The sequence below is a fragment of the Vespa velutina genome, chromosome 15 (assembly GCF_912470025.1).
Source record: "Vespa velutina chromosome 15, iVesVel2.1, whole genome shotgun sequence".
In the NCBI taxonomy this organism is placed as follows: Eukaryota; Metazoa; Arthropoda; class Insecta; order Hymenoptera; family Vespidae; genus Vespa; species Vespa velutina.
The window spans coordinates 2,122,047-2,144,324 of NC_062202.1; the positions used below are offsets into that span (position 1 = coordinate 2,122,047).

The window sequence follows — 22,278 nt, forward strand, 5'->3', positions numbered from 1 at the left end:
AATGAACACTGACCCAGTGACCTACATAAATTCTTGGAATTTACGATATTATCATAAATTACTCGACGTAAACCGGTTGTACTATTTACTACGCCTCGTACTCACGTCATCTGTTCATTGAAATTTTGAATGAAAATTTTCAAACGCTTATATCTTCGGAACGGAAAGTCGTAGAGATTTGAAAGAAGGACCATTTTAAAGAGAAAAATGTCCTTTTTTTATTCATTTACTTGGATATATTCGCTATAATAAAATCAATTTTATAAAATCTTGATAAACAGGTATTATGTAGATTATATAAGTACGTATTCGTTAAATTTTTTTAAATAGATTTTATTGAAAATTAATCATTGTAGATTTTTATACAAATAATAATAAACTTCAAAAAGGAACAAAATTAAAATAATATAGAAGCATATACGAAGTCATAATTGAAAAGGAAAGAAGTTTATTACTTTGAAAAAGAGGAGGTAAAAGAGGGAGGAAATTGAGAAAAATAGAAAGAAATGGAAGGATATATCGTAAAGTTTCATCGCAAGAGAAAGAGAAGAAAAGAAGATTTGTCTATAAATTTACATGGAGCGCATTGTACTCGGAGTCTTGTGAGAAATAAGAATTAAGGATGGATATGCACTGACAGGCTAGTGGATAAAGAGTCGAGGGGAAGGTTAGAATGGAGCCGTGGCAAGGAAGAGATAAAAATCTAAGGATAAAGAAGGCAGCTTAGGTGGCCGAGAATGTACTTACACGTATGTATATACACATATATATATATATATATATATATATATATATATATATATATAATACAAACACACAGCCACAGACATACACTTTCTCTAATCCTGAATAAGGAAGAAGTGTACCAAGAAAGAGAGACTTTCATGTTTCAAGAGGAGAAGACGAAATATACGATACACGTACACACAAATACACACAAACGTACGTACATGCACACATACACACACATATATATATACATACAGAGGAAAATGAAGCTTGGACCGACAAAGGACATTTCGACCTAAAAACAACGGGCTTTATATTCGTGAGTTTACGTAAAGGAAAATGAATTTTGTTCGTGTGGAATACAGCTCGTCCTTCACGTGTTCTTTGTAAATCGATCTCTCAATTTTTTACGCGAGCAGCGTCATCATCCTTTTGTAATATTAAACCTTGGAATGAATACCAGAGTCGATAAAGAACCAACTTTAATCTGAATTTAACTTCCGAATGTTTCTTCCCTTTTTTTCAGAAAAATTTTTCATCCGAAAAGTGAAACGTTATTTTTTATGGAAATAAGTAATATCTGAAGATTACGGTAATTAATGACATTTAAAAACGTCATAATAACGTAATAAACTTGTGCAGAAATATGTGGCACAATTTTTTATAAAAAAACAAAATTGCGTTTCTACGTTGTAATCAGACTTATTTAATGAATAATGTTTAATATAATGCAAACGGTGAAAAATTTGAAACAATAACAAGTAATATCTCTGCGTTCTTTAAAAATTATCTAAATGAATTCGTTCATTGTCATAGACAATAGTTAATAAATGGAGTGTAAGATTAAGTGTGAATTAATACCAAAATGATCATCGTTAGCGGTAAATGAAATTACAATTGGTAGGATAGAATATTGAAGAGAGAGACAGAGAGAGACAGAGAGAGAGACAGACAGACAGAGAGGGTGAGAGAGAGAGAGAGAGAGAGAGAGAGAGAGAGAGAGAGAGAGAGAGAGAGAGAGAGAGAGAGAAAGGACCATAAGGTTAGCCTCGGGAAAGCAGCCAGGTACCGTCCAAAGTGGGGCATTGGTCGCCAACTGGCTTTGATACATTACCGAGAGATAAACCTATCTCCTTCCAAAGCCAGGATGATACCGACCAACTGCATGCCATCGCCGGTTACTGTAGCATACTTCGAATATGCATCCAGCTGCCACCGTGTTACAAACCCTCACCCACTTTCCTAATACGTTACGATATCTGATGCAGCCGGTGGTCCTCCGCAATGTGTCCTTTATCGACAAGATTTTATTCGATTATTGATAATATAATACATACATATATGTTCTAACTTACTAAATCGTTCATTGAATATAACCTACAAAGATATAATCAGTGAAATCAAAAAGTGGAAGGATATATCTTGAAGAATAAAAAGAGAAGCTTTCTATAAAAAAAAAAAAAAAAAAAAAAAAAAGAAAAGAAAATAGAGAAAGAAAGAAAAATTTGTAAGATAAAGAAAAATAGGAAAAAGATTGGAAATTTGAAATTTTTTATTCTTTAAAATAAAAAAAAAAGTTTTGTCGAATATCTGTGAAAATAATTGCGAATGATTTATATCAACTAACTATGCTCGTGATAAGAAGAAAAAAAAAAAAAAGAAAATAAGAAAAGAATAGGAATCAAGGAATGAGTATATAATTTACTAGCTCGTTTATCCTTTGCAAATTGTCGTTGTTAAAGTATAAAAGAGGATGATCAGTTGTAGATAGCCACTAACGATAAATGGGAAAGAAATTGAGAAAGATTGTATGTAGTTATTTAAAAGAGAGAGAGAGAGAGAGAGAGAGAGAGAGAGAGAGAGAGAGAGAGAGAGAGTGCTAGTTGGTTGGTTCACTGACTGCTTAGATACGGCATTGTCGACGATAGTAGTACGGCATTGGCCATGGATGCCGCAGGCTGCTGAAGGAAATTGCATCTGAAATTTCAATATAGCAGTTTGCGCGTTTCATATTTCAACCGCAAAACGGCCGGAGGGTAGGTCGGTATTACTTTGAGCTTGCCGCGTAAGCTGACTTCGTCGAAAAATTATAGAGATTTCGATTCAACTTATCCTATCTTATTATCATTTTCTATTGTTTATATCATTAAATATCGATAATCTTTACAACATTGTTTACATCATCTTTCACGTAACCCATAACAAGTCACAAATCAATTTATAATTATATTATCAAAAATCTTCTAATTCGTTTCTCCTTTCAAATATTATTTATTATATCATTTTATATCGTTTATATATTATATATAATATATATATATATTTATATAGATGTTAATCTCTCGAGAATTGTTTATTCCTTTTCTCGATATTCTTTCTATCAGATTAATTTTCAATCAATTGTATAAAAATCTATTGATTCGTTTCTCTTTTGACAATTTATTTATTACATTATTTGTTATAATTTGTAGAACATACGATATTAATATTCCGATTGTTCATATCTTCTCTCAAATTTTCTTTACATCGTACAAATTACGAATCGGTGTTTCCTCAATCAATTTTCCAAAAACTCATTCCACTCATTACCCCCTTTTTCATGTCGATCGTTCAATTCCATCGCAATCAATCATCGTTATTTCAATTTCTATTTTTGACTATTTCTATTTTTTCTCTTTTTTTTTTATATTTCTTTCATTCTTTTTTCTTTTTTTTTTTTTTTCATTTCTGAACCAGAGACACACAACCTGCTTCTAACGATGACAAAAGAATCCGATCGTGATTTATCTCGGGATTCATGGATGGCTGTCCAGTAAGAGCAATCGGCGATTCCGAACAATGGACGCAATTGAAAGCTATGGCACTCGGCGACGCGAAGTTTTATCGCAAAGAAAACGACTTTTTTGCGAGTCTCTTTTTCTTCTTGCAATTTGTTAAGTAAGAGAAAGAAAGAGAGAGAGAGAGAGAGAGAGTTAAGACAAGATTCGAAGGATGAATGCGGTAAGAGAAAGAAGGACTGCAAAGTTCATTGCGTTTGCTGTTGGAAAATCCTCGAGCATGATGATTTATTCTTCGTCACGGAGAAAAAACAGAAAGCTATAGAGAATAGAGACAGAGAAGGAGAAAGAAAGATTTCTATAGAGATCAATGTGAAACTTATGTACCATAAACGAGGTCGAGCAGCCGTCACGAGATGGTAACGAAAACATTTATTCGCCAAATTAAATCCTGAGCGAATGGAAGTGATTGATCGGAATTTATTCTCAAGAAGAAAAAGATTTCTCCCTCTTTCTCTTTCTCTCTCTCTCTCTCTCTCTCTCTCTTTCTCTCTCTCCCTCTCTCTCTTACTCTCAAACTTCGTAGATGTACAAAAAGTTACGCTTTGTCGTTTATCACGCATCTCAGTGATCGTTTCTAGTTTGACGATCCTTACGAGAGCATCAAGACGTAACTCGGATCATTGAACTTGGAAAAGATTTTATTTCAACGAGCTAACGTGATTAATCGTATGCCGGAGTAAAGTTTTATAGGGTATTTATGAAATTCTTTATTCTCAATCCTTAAATCTTTGATGGAAGTTTAATTACACTATAAGAGATACAGAAGATAACATTGAAAGTTTTATACCCTAAGGATTCTTTTACTATTTCGTAAGTGTTTTTTTCTGTTTTTTTTTTTTTTTTTTTTTTTTTATTACGAACGTCAACATCTAAAATTTTAATAGAAACTATTACGAAAAAGTAATAACTACTACCGAAGATACGAAAAGTATCATCAAACTGATTGTAACATTTATTCGAATAATTTTACGTAAGGTTCCTTCTTTTTTTTTTTCTTTTTTTTTTCATATTTTTTTTTTTTTTCTTTTTTATAGCATTTAAAAAAGAAAGTAATCATCGATTTAAAATCAAATATACATAATAAAACGAAACACTTTAATTTAATCCAACGTATATCCAACGTATCTAATGTAAAAATGACGTAAGTACGATAGATATTACCATCATCGATTTATTATTGCAGTGTGCCATTTGCTGCGGAGTGGCGTAGCTGCAATTTTTGGTCCTCAAAGTGCGCACACCGCTTCCCACGTGCAGAGCATCTGCGACACTATGGAAATACCGCACTTGGAGACACGCTGGGATTACAGACTAAGAAGGCAAAGCTGCCTCGTCAACCTTTATCCTCATCCTACTACCCTTTCGAAGGTACGTAGAAACTTTTCTATAGATAAGGTAACTATTAAAATGGTTTTTTTTACATTTGAAATTTCAAATTTTCTTATTTCGCAAAAAAAAAAAAAAAAAAAGAAAAAGAAAAATAATTTCAAAACGATATCTTTTCTCTTTTTTTTTTCCTTTTTTCTTCTTTTTTCTTTTTCTTTTTTCCTTCAACGAATATACTTATCTCTCGTCCTTATTATTTTCATTTCTGCCATCTTTATTTTCTAATTAGATAAGAGAGATCCATTATGTTGAAGTTAATAATAAGAATGAAATATTAACGTCGAATTAAACGAAACGGAAGAGCGTGCCTTGTCGTTTAATCGCAAAGCCCTATTGGAAAGTTTCGACATCTGTTCGTGTACTTCGAACACCTAATTCCTTCGTTCAAGAGTTATCATAAAAGAAGAAGGAGTTTTGAAATTTCTCTCAAAATAAGCAGATACTTTGAGAAGAAAGCAGCTAAAATCTAGCGCTTGCAAGGCCAGGTTCTTGAGCTTCCGAGTTAACGAGACTTTACTCTCTCTCTTCTTACTTCGTCTTCCTGACATTTCATGAGAAACCTCGTAACTCCTTCTTCAATATTTGCCACTCACGAATACTTGTATTCAAAGACACTATCTTCTCCAATATCTCTTTCTCTCTCTTTCTTTCTCAATATTTGCTATGTAAGGATCCACGCTCAAAACACGAAATTTTACCAAGCTAGATATGTCATTTTCATATTCCATTTCCTTTCCTTATTAATTTTCTTTTTCCTTTTTTTTTTTTTTTTTTTCAATGGTAAAAAGAAGAAAAAAAAAAGAAACAGAAATATTAGCCGCTCTCTATGATAACCATAAGAAAAACTTTTATAACCTTTAAAACTTAATTAAACGAATGAAAAATACTTGAATAAAACAAAAAGGATTCATTTGGTCATAGGTATTTATTCAATTCGAAATAAACTTTGTGCTCTTGTTTGTAAAATCTCTACGAATGTCGATTGATAAACAGAGAAAATTACTAACCTAGGGAATCGTGTGAGTGGAGTTTGAAGAGATAGGATCAATGTGCCGGTTTCGCGAGACAAAGAGAAAGCAAATTAAAAGCTTTCGTGCTTTCTCTACAGAGTAAGAATTCCAATTAGAGTGTGGTCCTAGAACACTATATAATCCTACTCGTTGGTCATGGTAGAAAATAACGTGCTCTCTGGAAATCGCGATATTACTGGGTTTAACAAATTCTCTAAATAATTTGCCACCTTTTGTGGCGAATATTCCCGCTGTAGTAAACGTTTCTCGCATGCTAACGTGCGTGTTTGAACTTTTCGACATTTCTCAAATTTATAACATTTATTCATTTCTTTTCTCAGATCGAAAATCGTCGGGATATAACAATTTAGACTTTATCTTATCGAAAAATATCTTATCCCTAGTGATATAGAATTCAACGAACCGATGTCTTTTAGATCAGGCTATTTGGGGATCAAAGGGTTGAAGAAGCTTGAGAAGTTTTAAAGACGATGTGCTTCAATTTCATTTGCTTTCCAATCTCGAAAAGAAGGAAGCAGGAACTTCTTAACCTAAAATTTCTTGTAAAACTAGTAAGACGGAAATTGATGGTTTACTATGACGCTCTGCCCATCTTTGCATTCCTTTGCTAGAAATTTCTTCTCTATCTAGAGATCTTTCTCTTTCTCTTCTTTTTTTTTTAGAAAGGCATGCCATTTACTGGAAAGGAAATATAAAATTCAGTAGGAAGAGGAAGAGAGAGAAAGAGAGAAAGAGAGAGAAAGAGACTAGCTCTCATCTTTTTCCTTCTTATGCGTCGTAATCACCAAGAAAATCTCTCTCTCTCTCTCTCTCTCTCTCTCTCTCTCTCTCTCTGTCTGTCTGTCTGTCTCTCCTGAATCGATTTTCTCAAAAGACCAACAACTCTCATTCGCCACTAAAATATTTCGATTGGTGGTTACGTTTCACTCGAAGACTGACTAAAGGTTCAAAGGGTATCCTTAGTCCAGCTTATATCCGGGCGAAAGGAAAAGCAAAAAAGCTATCTTCTCTTTATCCATTACTATCAACCATCAAGTTCTACTTGAGTTATCTTTGATACTTTTTATGTACTTCGAAAATGCCAATTTGCGATGTCATAGGTAAAGTACTTATAATTTAGCATTTTCTTTTTCTTTCTTTTTTTTTCTTTTCTTTTTTTTTTTATATTCTTTTTAAATTTTCTTCGTCAAAAAAAAAAAAAGAGTAATTGCATAAATATCATTTAAAATATCATTTTTATATTTTCGAAAAAAAGGATTACAAATATTAACAATAATAATTAGTTTTATCATTTGTAATAGGATAAAATTGTTTAACGTATTTCATTTTATCTTATCTATTCTTTTTTTAATCCACAACGAGAGAATGAACTTTCTTATCGAGGATTTAAGGGCCAAATCTCTTTTCTAAGGTGTACGACATATAGGGAAAAATAATTGTTAACGAACAATTGTTCAAGAGCAATATGAGTCATGAATTCTTCTTAGATTTATTATTAGTTCATTGATGTCCTCGTAATAATGGCAATATGGCTTCCTGTAAAGCCCTTCACTGGGCAGGCAATCAATTTCATCTTCCTCGAAGAGCCATCGAAGGTTAGTACTTACATCTTGCGAAAACTTTTCATCGAGTGCCCTTTGTAACGTGAGTGCTTATAATGTCGTAATATACCTTGATGTCAAACAGACTTGTTGTCCTGAACGACAACATTCTACGACAGTAGATCGTTGATAATTAACTCTCTTTACACGATCTGATTTTGTAATAGATAAACTTGACAATGTTCCAATATCATTTCTGATTCATTCCATTAAAACGACTTGTTAAATATCATTTTAAAGGATAAATCTAAGGCTAATAAAAATTTCGTTAAAATTAATTCTTTATTATTAAATTTAATCATTAATACGTTAACATATCATCCGTCATTACAAAAATTCTTTGTCAATTATACGATTCAATGTGTATGAGCGTGTGTTTGTTTGTATGTATGTTTTACAATAAATAAAATTTACTTATACATATATTGCACAAAGTGATATAATGTTCTTGTATAATATATTCATTATAAACCTCTTCTGTAATATTGAAAAAAGTTATGTAAGATATTAAATCATGTAATTACGCTCGTTCGCGAAATTATTAATATACATTGGATAAATACGAGAGAGCATGTTGAAATTTCACATAGATACTGTTATATATATATTTTGTTTTATATACTTTCTTTCTCTCTCTCTTTCTCTCACTCGTTATGGTATGCAGAATATCTGGCTTCTCCATTCTTCGATACTAAAGTTATATTCGTTTCCGCATATTTCCAAGAATAATGTCTGGCCTATCAAAGTTGCGAAAAAGTTGAGCCGAAGCAGCGGGCATAGTTCGGTGTAAGTTACATTATACAAATCTCAATTTTACGTAAACCCTTTCGTAAAAGTTTTTAATAAAGTTTCCTTCGAAGTCTTTAAAAAAAAAAAAAAAAACAGAAAAAGAAACAGAAAAAAAAACCAAAAAATCGGACGATAGATAATTAATTATCAAACAACAAAAGAATATATATATTCTAATGAGATTCGTTGTTGTTGGAATAATCAAATAATATGTATTCGGTACAGTGATTAATTAATCAAGATAGAAGCCTTTCATTCACACTCCCGTTCGATCGTATACGATTACGATCAAAGTTGAAAGGTTTCTATGAATTTCTATTTACGGTATTTGTTTCGTTGTAACGTAATACGAATTAAAAAAATTGAATTCAAGTGAATTCTTATAACTATACTTGTCGATTGAAATATGTAACATTAATAATACGAGGTATTATTAAAAAAAAAAAGAAAAAAAAATTCAAATCAGTTTAAAAGATAATCAATATAAATTTCTTCAATATAGAGATCATCGTCTCATTGTAGCATAAATTAATAACGATTATCAATGTAATCAAGGAATATATATGTATAATATTAATAACGTTTTAACTGACAAACGTTATACATATTTATTAGCTTTATACATAATATTTCCAATAGATAACGTCACGTTCATAAATGATCTACCTTTTTTCCTCGTTATTCTCAAATGAAAATTGTTTCATTAGTAACTTTCATATCTTCATTCTCTTTTATATATTATCATTAGTAACAATCGAGTCCGTAAGATTACTAAATCACGATAGGTCGATATGTTGCTCTAATGAAGCGCGAAAGCTGTAATTGCAGGCACAATGGGAATGATTTAACGATGTTTCTTCCCTAGAGCGATAATGGAACAGAGACTCCCCCACGGGATATAAGGTAGGAGGTTGCGTTGTGATCGTTCGAATCAGCCAATGGTACTAGTAGCATTGGAATTACCGTTAATGCTAGAATTCGATTTGTAGCGTTTCCTAGTCGAGCCTTTGCTCGTTACGCTTCCACACCCCTAACCTAACCCTCTTTCCGAGTTCTCTCTCGCTTCTTCCCAACGATGACTCAACTACCAACTCGTAACTTGTAGTCTCTTACACGAATAAGTACTTGATCTTGTTCGTGTAAGCCCTGAGAACCGATCTACCCTCTTTTAAAGTCCTCTTTTAGCCCCTTCTTTCTTTCTCTCTTTCTCTTTCTTGTTTTATCCTTCTCTCTCTCTCTCTCTCTCTCTCTCTCTCTCTCTCTTTGGTTTCCTTGAAAAGCTTCCTCTCACCTTAGAGAAAGCAAGAAAACAATACACGTTTCGTTCTATGAGTTCTCGTTTATTTTCGAGAGTAGTTACTAATCAACGCCATTCAAGGTACACGGCTAGTATAGTCCTCTTCTATCTTTCCTCCTTTCTCCTCTTTCCTCCTCTTCTCCACTTTTCCCAACGGATTCGTATATCTTCGGGTCTCACGATTGAAAGCCGATTGCATCGAAGCTACGTGAATGTTTGTGGATTAGCTATTTACTTCCGTAACTACACATGTTATATATATATATATATGTATCTCTCTCTCTCTCTCTCTTTCTCTTTCTCTCTTTTTTTCTCTCTCCCTCCCTCTTTCCTCTGATTCGTACCTTTCCATTCATTCGTCCTCTTAGAACAATCGTTAATAACCGGAGCTTGTAAAAGAGTATTATCTTTTCTCTATCCCTTTTCTATTTTAGAATTCTATCGAAATCTTTCCCATTTCATTGATCTATTTTCTTTTTTTTTCTTTTTTTTCTTTTTTATTTTTCCATGCTTTCGAAATACGAACTTAATAATTACGATCCTTTTGCCCTTATTATCGTGTTCTAACGATTACGTGAAAAGAAACGTGAGATTTGGACCGATCTGATGTTCAACTAATTTCTCGATACTTACGTGTTCTTTCGAACTTTGAAAATCCATTTAACAGCATTACTCATCGATCTTATTCGATTCGTTCCCTATTGGTCGAGGATAAGTTAAAAGTCGTTTCTTCAAATGCATTAGAAAGAAAGAAAAATGATATGATATTAATTTTATTCTCGATATAATTCATCCTTCGTGTCTAATGCACTAGCAAATAATGCATTTTCATGCTACAGACTTTGAGTGCCTTTTCTCTGTACTCGCTTCCATTCTCTCTTTTTACTTCCCTTTTATAGATGTCACTGACGACATTAAAGTTATGACTAAAAGCCGTGAAACGTTGATGGGAACGTACACGAAACGTCGTTTCTTTCGTATTGAATCAAATTTTGGAATTATGACTGAAATAAAGAATTCTTTATTGACCATGAAGATCGTGAATACTGATGCGATAAAAAGAATACTGTGATATACGTATGTATAAATATTCATAAAATTTAATTTTATTAATTATAAACAATATTACTTGTATATTAATTATATTATTATATATTAATTAGTAATAATTAATTGAAAAAAATTTATTAACGCCATTATTAATATATAATGATCGTTTTTTTCTTTTTTCGATTCTCGTGATATATATTAATAACAATTCAATTGAAATGAATTAATAACAATTCTATTGAAAATATTCAATTCTATTGAATTGAATATATCATAGAAATAAAACTTCTTAATGGAAACCAAAAGGAGATCTTTAATAAGAATTTTAAATAATATAAAGCAATTGAAATAACCTTCATATAAAGATATAAATAAAAAAAAACGAAGAAAAAAGAAAGTAAAGAAAAGGAAATGAAGGAACGTAGAAATCAAATACTTGGAGCCATAGGTAAAAGAAACAAATAAGTATAAGGACGAAGAGGCTTCGATCCGTAAGCTGGTTTTCTCTCGACAAGTAAACAAAGCATCATTTGAGATGAAAATGTAAAACGTCATATCTCGCAGGTGTACGTGTATATATATATATATATATATATATATATATATATATATATGTGTGTGTATATATGTATATGTATGTATATAGACATTGTATTGTACAAGGTAGGTTCACGAATTCTTAGCGCATACGCATATGTAGATAGTATATATATATATATATATGTGAACATGTGCATATATAAGTGCAAGTGCATAATAATACATTCTACGGTTATGCTAGATTTATATAACTTATATATATATATATGAAATGTAACGAATGCAGAATACGTGCCAGAAAAACGAACGCCCTCGAGGTCACTTAGGAACAAGACCGGGCTCGTTTTTTATCTCTTGCTCGGGGCTGCTTGCTAAAAAAGAAAAAGAATGAAAGATAGAGAGAGAGAGAGAGAGGGAGAGAGAGAAAGAGAGATAGCTATTATCACGGAAAGAATGTTAAAGGGGACCGTGACGACAAAAGCCGACAGTTTTCCACGTCACCGTAGATATTTTTCTTTTTTCGGACTAATTCTCTTTCTTTATTTTTCTTTATGGTAAAAAAAAAAAAAAAAGAAAAGAAAAAGAAAAAAGAAAAAAATGCCTAACGGTAAGCAAACAGTTATTTCATTATTACAATACAGATTTAAAATGTTAAAAAACAAATCGACAGTTGTCTTCGTGATTCCTCTTGCGACGCACGAACAGTTCCTCAAGAAGTCCTCTGTGGTCGACGGTCTCGTCCTCACTAATGGTAATGCTCTCTCCTCACTCTTCAGACAATGACTTGTCTTTGTTGACGATCTCTGTTTTGAAGGTATCACAAAAACGTAAATAGTAAGAGCGTGTAGAGGTCGCGTTCTATCGATTTACAGAAGAAACTCGTCATTTAACGTTGTAGTTTCATTCGATTAACATGCTCTCCGCATATCTCCGTAATAGATTTCTATCGAGATACGCAATTAAGGGATCACTTCACCATTAATTTTATTTCGATTTGAAATATTTTATATAACAATTATAAGAAATATTTATGCATATTCTTATATGATATAAAACAGTGTATAACAATTTATGAGAGTTATTGTTTAAAAAAATACAACGAATACGTAAGTACCTACATAATACCTGTTTATCACGAATTTATAAAATTGATCTTATTGTAGTGAATATATCCAAATAGATGAATAAAAAGAGGACATTTTTCTCTTTAAAATGGTCGTTCTTTCAAGTCTCTATGACTTTCCGTTCCGAAGATATAAGCGTTTGAAAATTTTCATTCAAAATTTCAATGAACAGATGACGTGAGTACGAGGCGTAGTAAATAGTACAACCGGTTTACGTCGAGTAACTTATGATAGTATCGTAAATTCCAAGAATGTATGTATGTCACTAGGTCAGTGTCCATTCAAAAAAGTAATTATATAGGTCAGTGGAATATTTTGAATTTCTATTATTTAAATTACGATATCTCCGAAGTTAATAATCGTAGAGACGTGAAATAAATATCATTATAAATGATAATTTTTTTCCTAAATAATGTATAATAATTAATAAACAATTTGTTATAAACAATATGTTATAAACAATTTTTATAAATAATTTTTTATAATTTCATACTAAGTAATCCACGTACATACGTATATCTATGTACAGTTAACAATTTATTATAAATAATTTGTTATAAACAATTTGTTGTAAACAATTTGTTATAAACAATTTTTAAATAATTTCTTTTTTACTTCAAAGCCTAGTAATATACGTAAGTGTACATACATATATATGCATATGGAGTTTATAATTTCTTATAAACAATGTTTTGCAAACAATTTGTTATAAACAATTTTTATAAAAAAAAAAATTTTTTTTTCTTTTTTTAACACTAAGCAATATACTTACACATAGTCATGTACAGTTAATAATTTGTTATAAAAAATGTTTATAAAGAATTTTTTTAATTCAACATCAATTAATATACGTACGTGCTTACGTGCATGCGTACAATTAAGAATTTGTTATAAACAATTTTTATAAACAATTTCTTATGAACTGAAACAACATAATTCACTTATTTACATACACGTATATGCATTTAAAAATTTAATTAATTTTTGTCTATATATAACAGTGTATAATATATATTACTATATATCACTCCTAGCAAAATAGTGTTTTGTGCGATTTCGAGATGTCGATTTCAGTTGAAATTCAAAGTAGTATGCTTGAAGTTCAGATGAAGAAGAATAGACATATACGTGATGATGCTGTGAATGTGACGAGAACTCTCTCTTTTTCGTAGCATCCTTGTGACATCGCATGGTGTGAAATTTTTTTTTTTTTTCCAGAAAATTATATAGGTCACTCCATGTTTTTTTTAGGAATAAATTTCTGCCAACGTACATATTTCAACAAATTGATCTCTGAACGAAACGAAAGATTTTTTTCCTATAGAAAAGAAGGAAAAAGAAAAAAGGGGGGGGGGCAAAATAAATTTCATAATTTATATGCATAGATTCAGATAATTTTGTAATAACACATATATTCTGATTATAGACAATAATATCTCTTTAACTAATAATTTTTCTAACAATCATTTAATAGATTAATTAAGAAAAGTAAAAGCGACAAATTTCGTTGAAAATGTTCTTTCATATAGCATACATAAAACTGAACATCATTTATTATTATATTAGATGGTGAACATTATTCAAGTCACCATTATTATCACGTTCTTACTTGATTTACGATCTCTCATCTTTTACATTCTGTATTACGTTCCCACATACACACACACACACACACACACGCACACACACATATACATACATACATTCATGGGCATACACACATAAGCACATATTATGGTTATTAAACCGTTATAAATTTACGAAGTGATAACGAAGAAGAAGAAAATCTAGTAGATTCTTCATGCTTATTCCGTCATCTTCCAAGTAGTCGAAGTTATCAGGCATATCTCAATGTACGTTATAACATCCTCCGTATTACATACTTTTCGACCTAATACTTGTAAAGGTATACGTCTAGCAGAACTAGACACTATAACGTACTCAGTCTTGCGAACGTGCCTGCAATGATAAGTTAGATGCTCGATAGAGGGATGATAAATTTCTTTTACGATCCAGACTTGAATATCGTTCGTTTTTACGTTGAAGGGAGAAAAGAGAAAGAAATGAAGTGTAAGAGAGATAGATAGATAGAGAGAAAAAGAGAAAGAGAGAGAGAGAGAGAGAGAGAGATAGAGATAGAGAAGGATAGAAAGAAAGAAAGAAAGAGAATGGTGATATTAGAACAATATTGTAAGGTAACTGCAGAATAAGCGCAGAATAAGATGTTAGAACAACGTTGTTAGAATCGGAAGAAAGACTTCACGATAGTGAATGGAAGAGAGAACGGAAATATTTCCTGTAGTTTCTGAAATATTTCTAACACGAAGGAAGACCAACACGCCGCCGCCATCATACAGCGGCCACTTATAAGCCGAAACCATTGTGCTCGTTGAGAATACATAATGCTTTTGGCTTCCGCACATTCGCATCTCTGAACTTCTACTTCCTCCTCTTCCTTCTCTACTATCACCCTTTCCCTCTCTTTGTCCCTCTTTCTCTTCCTCTCTCTCTCTCTCTCTCTCTCTCTCCTCTCTCTCTTTCTTTTACAAATTACTATCCGATCGCTCTATACCTGTGCCACTACGAGACTCGTTTCCAGGCGATAACGCGATACGAAATTGAGACAAGGTGTAAAGGGGTTAAGGGATGGATAGTGGGAAAGAGAGAGAGAGAGAGAGAGAGAGAGAGAAAGAGAAAGAGAGGCAAATTCGAAATTTGAAATTCGGTGCTCGCGTAAAACGGCCTTCGTTCGTGACGCATAGTAATAACGGGTTGATAGAAATTTTGAATATGAATGGAATCTGTGATCTACGAAGCTTGTTATCATTTAAATAGTGAATATATGGTGACATTGTTTCTTTTATGTATGTATAATATATTCATTTTGTTTAAATTGCATTTTATATGCTTCACGATCAAATGAAACGAACGCGTTCGAGAATAAAAGTTAATCTCATTTATATAATTTGCGTATAATATTATTGAAACAAATGAAGAAAAAACAAAAAACGAAAAAAAAAAAGGAAAAAGAAAAAAGAAAAAAAGAAAAATAAAAGAAACGAGGAGAAAAAGAAAGAAATAAAAAATAATCATTATAAGCGTATTGAAAATGAGCAATATGAAATAAAATGCGTAATATTGTATCGCATATGAATATAAATATTTTTATATGTAAATGTTGAATTGTATAAACGTAATTTTGATTTAATGGAAATTTGTGTGCGGAACAAGTGCCGATAAGTATTTGTTTTTAATTTTTTCTTTTTCTTTTTTTTTATTCTTTTTTTTACGTTCACGTCTCTATCTTCAACCCATGCGTATTTCATAAGCTTACTCCCGATCGCAATGCTCTCCTACGATTTATTTTACTTCACCTTTTCTTCTCTCTCTCTCTCTCTCTCTCTCTCTTCTTTTTCCTTTTTTTCTTTTTTTCTCTTTGGTTCAAATTCTTTTTTACTTTTTCTACGGTCAGTGCGCAAATCCATGTGAGATTCGGTGGTAGCCGGCAGGCCTGTTACCGGAATACATACATTTGCATACGTTTCGAAGGGTCGCACGAACTCATTTGTCATTCGGTATCGCGACGATGTAACTACGGTTACGATTTACCCAGAGCCATCCTGCCATATAAGCGTTATTCTTTCTCCCTTTCTCTTTCTCCCTTTTCTTTCTCTTTCTCCTTTTTCTTTCTCTTTCTCCTTTTTCTTCATTTGGTATCTTTCTTTATTGGTCTTTTCACCGAGCTTGGATAAAACGAAATGGCACGGAAACCGAAACCGAAGCGATTATTCGTACGATAAGAGGATCTCGTGTTAACTTCGCTAATTTAAAAGCTCTAGCAATTTTCAAATTCTCGATTCTCAAGTTCTTTTCGTACGTGCAATGTGCAATGTGCATTGAAAAGAAATGAATGAAAAAATTTTTTCATTCCCCATTAAATTATCTAAGAAATTATCAATGTCCTTTTCTTCACGTTTCTTTTCCTTTTTCTTTTGTTCTTTTTCTTTCTTTCTTCTTTTCTTTTTCTTCTTTCTTTATTTTTTCTATTCTCAAAGTCAAAAAAGTAATTGCAAATAAAACTTCCTGACGAATTTGTTGAGGTATAAAATTAAAAAGTTTATACACATAATAGAAATAAGAAGTACGTATATTTTTAACTCGTAAAATTCAATATATTTAATTAAAAGTTCAATTTGGTTTATGAACCGAAGACAACGAGCAGTGGTAAACAATGTTTATTCTAACGAATAAAATGACCTTTCTATGAAAGAAGTCTTATTTAAACTTCCAAACAAGTTAACAAACAAACAAACAAATAAATAAATATAAACTATTTGTAGAAGTAGAGAGAGAGAGAGAGAGAGAGAGAGACAGACAGACAGACAGACAGAGAGAGAGAGACAGAGAGAGAGACAGAGAGAGAGAGAGAGAGAGAGAGAGAGGAGGAGAGGGTGAAAGAGAACAAGTTGGACAAGTTAAACAACTTTCAATAAGAACTTATCCCCTTCGTCGATCGACAGGGTTCACCATCGAGTTTTTTGCAAATTTTTCTCCGTCCTTTCTGAGGAACTTGGTCGATCCTTATATTCTTGAAAAAGCGACAAAATGGAACACGTTGAGACGGCATTGCGGGTACGGTAATACGGAGGAAACTCGAGGAAAAGGGTATAACCTTCGAAGAGAGGAATGAAAGGGCTTGGGAAAAGGAGGGAAGAGAGAGTGAGAGGGGGGGGGAGGAGAGGGGGGTGGTGAATGCACGAAGGTGCTTGCCCGACGAAGGGTAGGTACTGCAAAAGTTACTCGCTGGAAAATATACAGCCTGCGCGCTTTCAGGAAGTTCGGATTATCGGAAAAGCGGCTTGGAAATACGAGTTAGTGCGAAGGCGTATCCTTCTACGGCCACGAACTTCTCTCTCTCTTTCTCTTTCTCTCTCTCTCTCTCTCCCTCTATCTATCTATCTATCTTTCTCTTTTTACTCGTATCGATTGCAGGAGCAAGAAACGAGAACGTTTCGTTTCTCGAATTAAGTCGTCAATTCGAGTGGCGTGGCCAGTTAAAAGGTTCCTATTATATTCCTTAAAATCCTGCCTGGCGCTTATCGAAACGTTCTAAGAATACAATACCGAGAAACTTAAGACTTTTATTTTTTTTTATGAATTCTCCTTCCCAAATGGATGTGAAAGAGATCGGTTACTTTACTTACATAATTGAAATAAATCAATCTGTTGAAAGAGAAGAAAATGAAAAGGAATGAGAAGAATGGAGGAAAAAGGAAAAAAGAAAAAACAAGAGGAAAAAGAAAAAAGAACAAGAAATTGGAAATAATCGCTAACCATTGACCATTGTTTTCCTTTTTTTTTTCTCTTTGTTTTTGTTTATTTTCTTTTTTGTTTATTTTTTTTTCTCTTTTTTTTTTGTTCATTTTTTTTTCTTTTTTTTTTTTTTTTTTTTTTTTTTTTTTTTTTTTTTTTTTTTTTTTTTTAGATCGATACTAAGAATACATTAAATGTTTTCTATCGAATGTTACAATTAACATTCGTTTGATTTGTTTGTTTTGCTATTTATTTATTTACTTCTTTTTCATTGTAATACTTCCTATAAAGAATGTTAAAATTAGCTACAATTTCTTTTTCTTTTTTTTTTTTTTTTTTTTTTTTCTTATATCGATCGATCATTCGATACGATCACTCCAATCGTTCTTCTTTTTTTTTTGATGTTTCAGGCGTACGTTGACCTTGTGAAGGCATGGGGTTGGAAAAGCTTTACCATCATATACGAGAATAACGAAGGACTGGTACGATTGCAGGAGCTTTTAAAAGCTCACGGTCCAAGTGAATTTCCCATTACCGTTAGACAACTTAGTGAAGGCTCGGAATATCGGTGAGTTTTACGTATTTCTAAGCCTTCACGTAGCATTATAGTCCTTCCACCTCACTTTATCTTCACCGTCCATTCACTTTTCTCTATAGAAAAGGACGAAGAGCACGTACATACCATTGACCGATTGATCCGTTCTTGCTTTTTTGTCTTTCGATCGATCGTCGAACTTTTTAACAGGAAAAAAGAAAAAAAACATCATTGATGTTTTAAATCACTTATCTTGTTTCTTTTATATTTTCTTTTCTTTTTTTTTCTTTTTTTCTTTTTTTTTTTTTTTTTCTTTTCACGTAAACGTACCGAATTTTTGATTTTGTTTTTCAAAAAAATATGCAAAAGAAATATACATTTTTTATTATCGTCGATAACAATTCGATTTCGAAAGCATTAAGAGTGAAATTCGAAATGTAAATATTTTAATACTTCGAACGTTGTAATCCATTATAATATTATATTTTATGAAATGTTTACTTGCAAAGATATAAAATAAAAAATAAAAGAAAAAGGGATATTTCTCTCTCTCTCTCTCTCTCTCTCTCTCTCTCTCTCTCTCTCTCTCTCTTTTTCTCGTAAGCATTATTATGCGAATTTGAAGTCCTTACAGGTACGAACACACAGATACCAATCATTTTCGGTTTTCCAATTTGAAAATGGATATTCTTGAAAGTGATCAGGCGATTCGTCAAAGCTACGATTCCCATTTCATTAACCCCTCCCCACGTATATTCATCAAATGAGGTATAGATCGCATTTCGTAGATCGAATATATTCGTATGACACGAGAGATGAGAATTTCAAATCTCTATTTTCCTGCGATCCGTTACTTATCGTTTTGAAAAACAAAGTGGTAGTTCACTCGTTTTTCTTTTTTTCTCCCAACCGCCCTCACCCCTCACCTTCCTCTCCCTTTTCCCCCGAGGCTAAATCGTTTTACATTCGGATTTTGGACTTTTATGCATATGCAATCTTTTTTTTTTTCTCTTTCTTTTTTTCTTTTTTTTTTGTTTTTTTTTTTTCAATTCACGTTTCACGGTGAAACAATGTAATCCATATTGTGTGAACGTATTCGTAAATCGAACATAGCGAGGAGTAGAAAATTGTGCATTGAAAATTTTATGCAAATCGAAATATTAAGATAAAAGTTTGTCGACATGAAAAATTTTCTAAAATATATATTACACATTTATAAACATTATTAAAAGTATATTTAGAAAAGGATATATCGTGTTATTAAGGTCAACGTATATTTATCGATTCTTTTCTATCGTTTTCTATTTCTCTCATTGCCGGATGTAATTTCAAGACAGGCAGGAAGTTGAACGTCGATCAAATTAACGGAAAAGCAAACATCTGATGGGAAACGCGATCGATGTTGGCTGATATGTGGTACGAACGTACCGTAACAAATTGAACGTCTGACTCAACGCCTTGTCCACAATGATCTTACATGAACATCGTGATCGTTATTATATTGATTCGATTGGATTACACATTGACCGAATTATCGTGTTACGTTTGATTCGATAAAATTACAAAAGAAAAATTGACAATAAAAATAGAAGAAAAAGATATCAACGTAGACGTTGTTGATTGTAAACAGATTGTATATAATACAATCAATGCCAATATATTTACACGTATATCAATTTCTGCAATTATTAATATAAAAAATAATATAAATCATTATTATATACTAGATAATTGTCGTTTATTATTTTATATAATACAATATTTCTTTAAAACATTGATATTTTTAATTATAAGCACTTTGATATAATTTAATTTAATTATGAATATAACGTGATAATACGCGTTATAATGGTTTTTAGTTTATAAAATAGCTGATAATAGGAATATTTTCTTATCGTTCGTTTCTTAAATGATATCGAATATTTATGATACCTAGTTATTACATATTTTACACATAGGATAAGGATCAATGAATTTACATTTTCAGATGTGAATACAAAATGTATATCTCTTTGTATTTTTCTCTCATCTCTTCGAAATATGTATATATATATATATGGACACAAATAAGTGTATTTGTGCATTTGTATACAGTGAGTTCGTAAGAAGTTACGGGTAGAAACGTTTAAAGAAATATATCCGCTCTTCTCCCTTTCATTCTCGTCGGTTTCACGCTATCTGCTCGTTGAGAAAATTCTCTCCTATGTTACATTATTCATAAAGATCTACGACAGTGACAGTGACTTATCGCGAATGCCCTTCAACTGTAAAGAGAGCAACTACAGGATTTGAATAATTCAGTCTCAGATTCGGTAGGACCCATTCGTGCAGTCTTTTTCGTATAATAATTCATGATTTTTCTCAAGAACACATCTAACCTTTCGTGATAACTTCCAAGTATTTTGTATTTCCTTTCGAAAATAAAAAACAAAAAGAATAAGAAAAAAAAAAGATACAGGAAATATTAAGTTATATTATAGGAATAACCAATGACTGATAATCTAAATTTCGCAGATTTCACTACTTTCCTAAGATTTTCTATGATGACATTTGAAAGATCATAAATATAATTCTTGATGAGAAAAAATTTTTACATAGAAAAAAGAATAAAAAAAAGTGAAAGAAAAATGAATTCTTTTGTTTATATTTTATTTGATAAAAATTATGAAAAAAAAAGAAAAAAAAAACAGAAAAAGAAGTAAACATTATCATTTGTTCGAAATTTGTATAAATTTTGTCAAGTACGAATATTTTCAATTTGGTTAAGAGATACGAAATGCACCATGAATTCTGACTTTGAATACTACTACGAATCCAGACAAATGTCTTTTCACTGATAGAATGGAAAGTCATAGAAAGTTTGTATGAAAACTATAGAAACGATGTAGATCGGTATGATAGTGATAGCAATGATATGATGCCAGTGGTAGATACGGAAATAAAGTCATTCCTTATTTTCCACAAAAGGAAACGGACGGAAGCCAAGTCATGCTTGGTCGTATGACAGAAAGGAAAGTTTTCCCGTTCGTGAAGTGTACGAACAAGGTCGGTGTTAGTTCACAATTCCATAGAAGATAAGAAGCTGCTAGTGCCGACGGCGATGCTTCCGATTTGTCGATTCTGATGTTCTCGAAAGAATAATAAAAGTGAAATGATTTCGAAGAAGGAAAAGAAAACAATTTTATTGTTTCGTGATCGTAGAGTATATTGTAAAAGTATAAAAAAAGAAAACAAAAGAAAAAAGAAATAGTATAGCATTTAGAAACATTACTATTTTAGATTACTAAGATAATACGCAAATTCGTAACTCCAATATTTCGATATAAAATCATTTCGGTATAAAATCAACAAAACGAAATAAAAAGTTATATAACGAAATAAAAATATATATATATATATATGCAATAGTTATAGCATAGGGTTCTATGAGTAAAAAGAAAAAATTAAGAAGAATAATGGAAAAATATGTGATAAAATGATACATGAAGTATAGTTAAGAATACGTGTGAAATGGAGAAAAAGAAAAATGGATAAGTTAAAAAAAGAGAGAAAGAGAGAGAGAGAAAGAAAGAGACAGCATAGATCTCACAAGGGAACAATAGGTGAATAGATGAAGAAATGTGAGGGGAAAGAAGGGAAAGGTAAAGGGAAGGAGGTACTCACATTTCTTTCTGAAGACGAACGTCGTTGCACAAGGGAATCGTCTTTTCTTTTTGATACGCAAGTCATTCGATACGCTCGACGAACCGAGAAATCGCGTGTACCCGATTCTTTCTGTCGGGTTGACAAAAGATATGATAGCTCTAGGATAACTGGTAAGAGAGTTTTGATAAGAGTTAACGTTGTACTTCGACATAAAATTGATTCCCTTATCCATCTTCTTTGCGATCGATTGAAACTCATCGAGCTCTTCGAACACTTTGATAATCCTAATAGAATCTTTTTTCTTTTTTTCCTTTTTTCCTTTTTTTCTTTTTCATGAACTCCTACGTGATTTCAACGTTTCGCATTTTCACTTTAATATTTATCTAGAGGATGCTAGA

At 31.8% G+C, this 22,278-nt stretch overlaps 1 protein-coding gene across 17 annotated transcripts in view; it reads left to right on the top strand.

Moving 5' to 3' along the window:
* Window positions 1-22,278, top strand: part of LOC124954537 (glutamate receptor ionotropic, kainate 2) — a 219,317-nt gene that overhangs the window by 132,812 nt on the left and 64,227 nt on the right. For 14 of the 17 annotated variants that reach the window (XM_047507630.1, XM_047507627.1, XM_047507631.1 and 11 more), the window contains 2 exons: window positions 4,753-4,937; window positions 18,111-18,268. In XM_047507630.1, the coding sequence (XP_047363586.1) occupies window positions 4,753-4,937; window positions 18,111-18,268 (343 nt within the window). Of the gene's footprint in view, window positions 1-4,752; window positions 4,938-11,929; window positions 12,015-12,326; window positions 12,370-18,110; window positions 18,269-22,278 lie in introns of those variants that run through there. The other 3 variants (XM_047507628.1, XM_047507633.1, XM_047507632.1) reach the window with 3 other exon arrangements.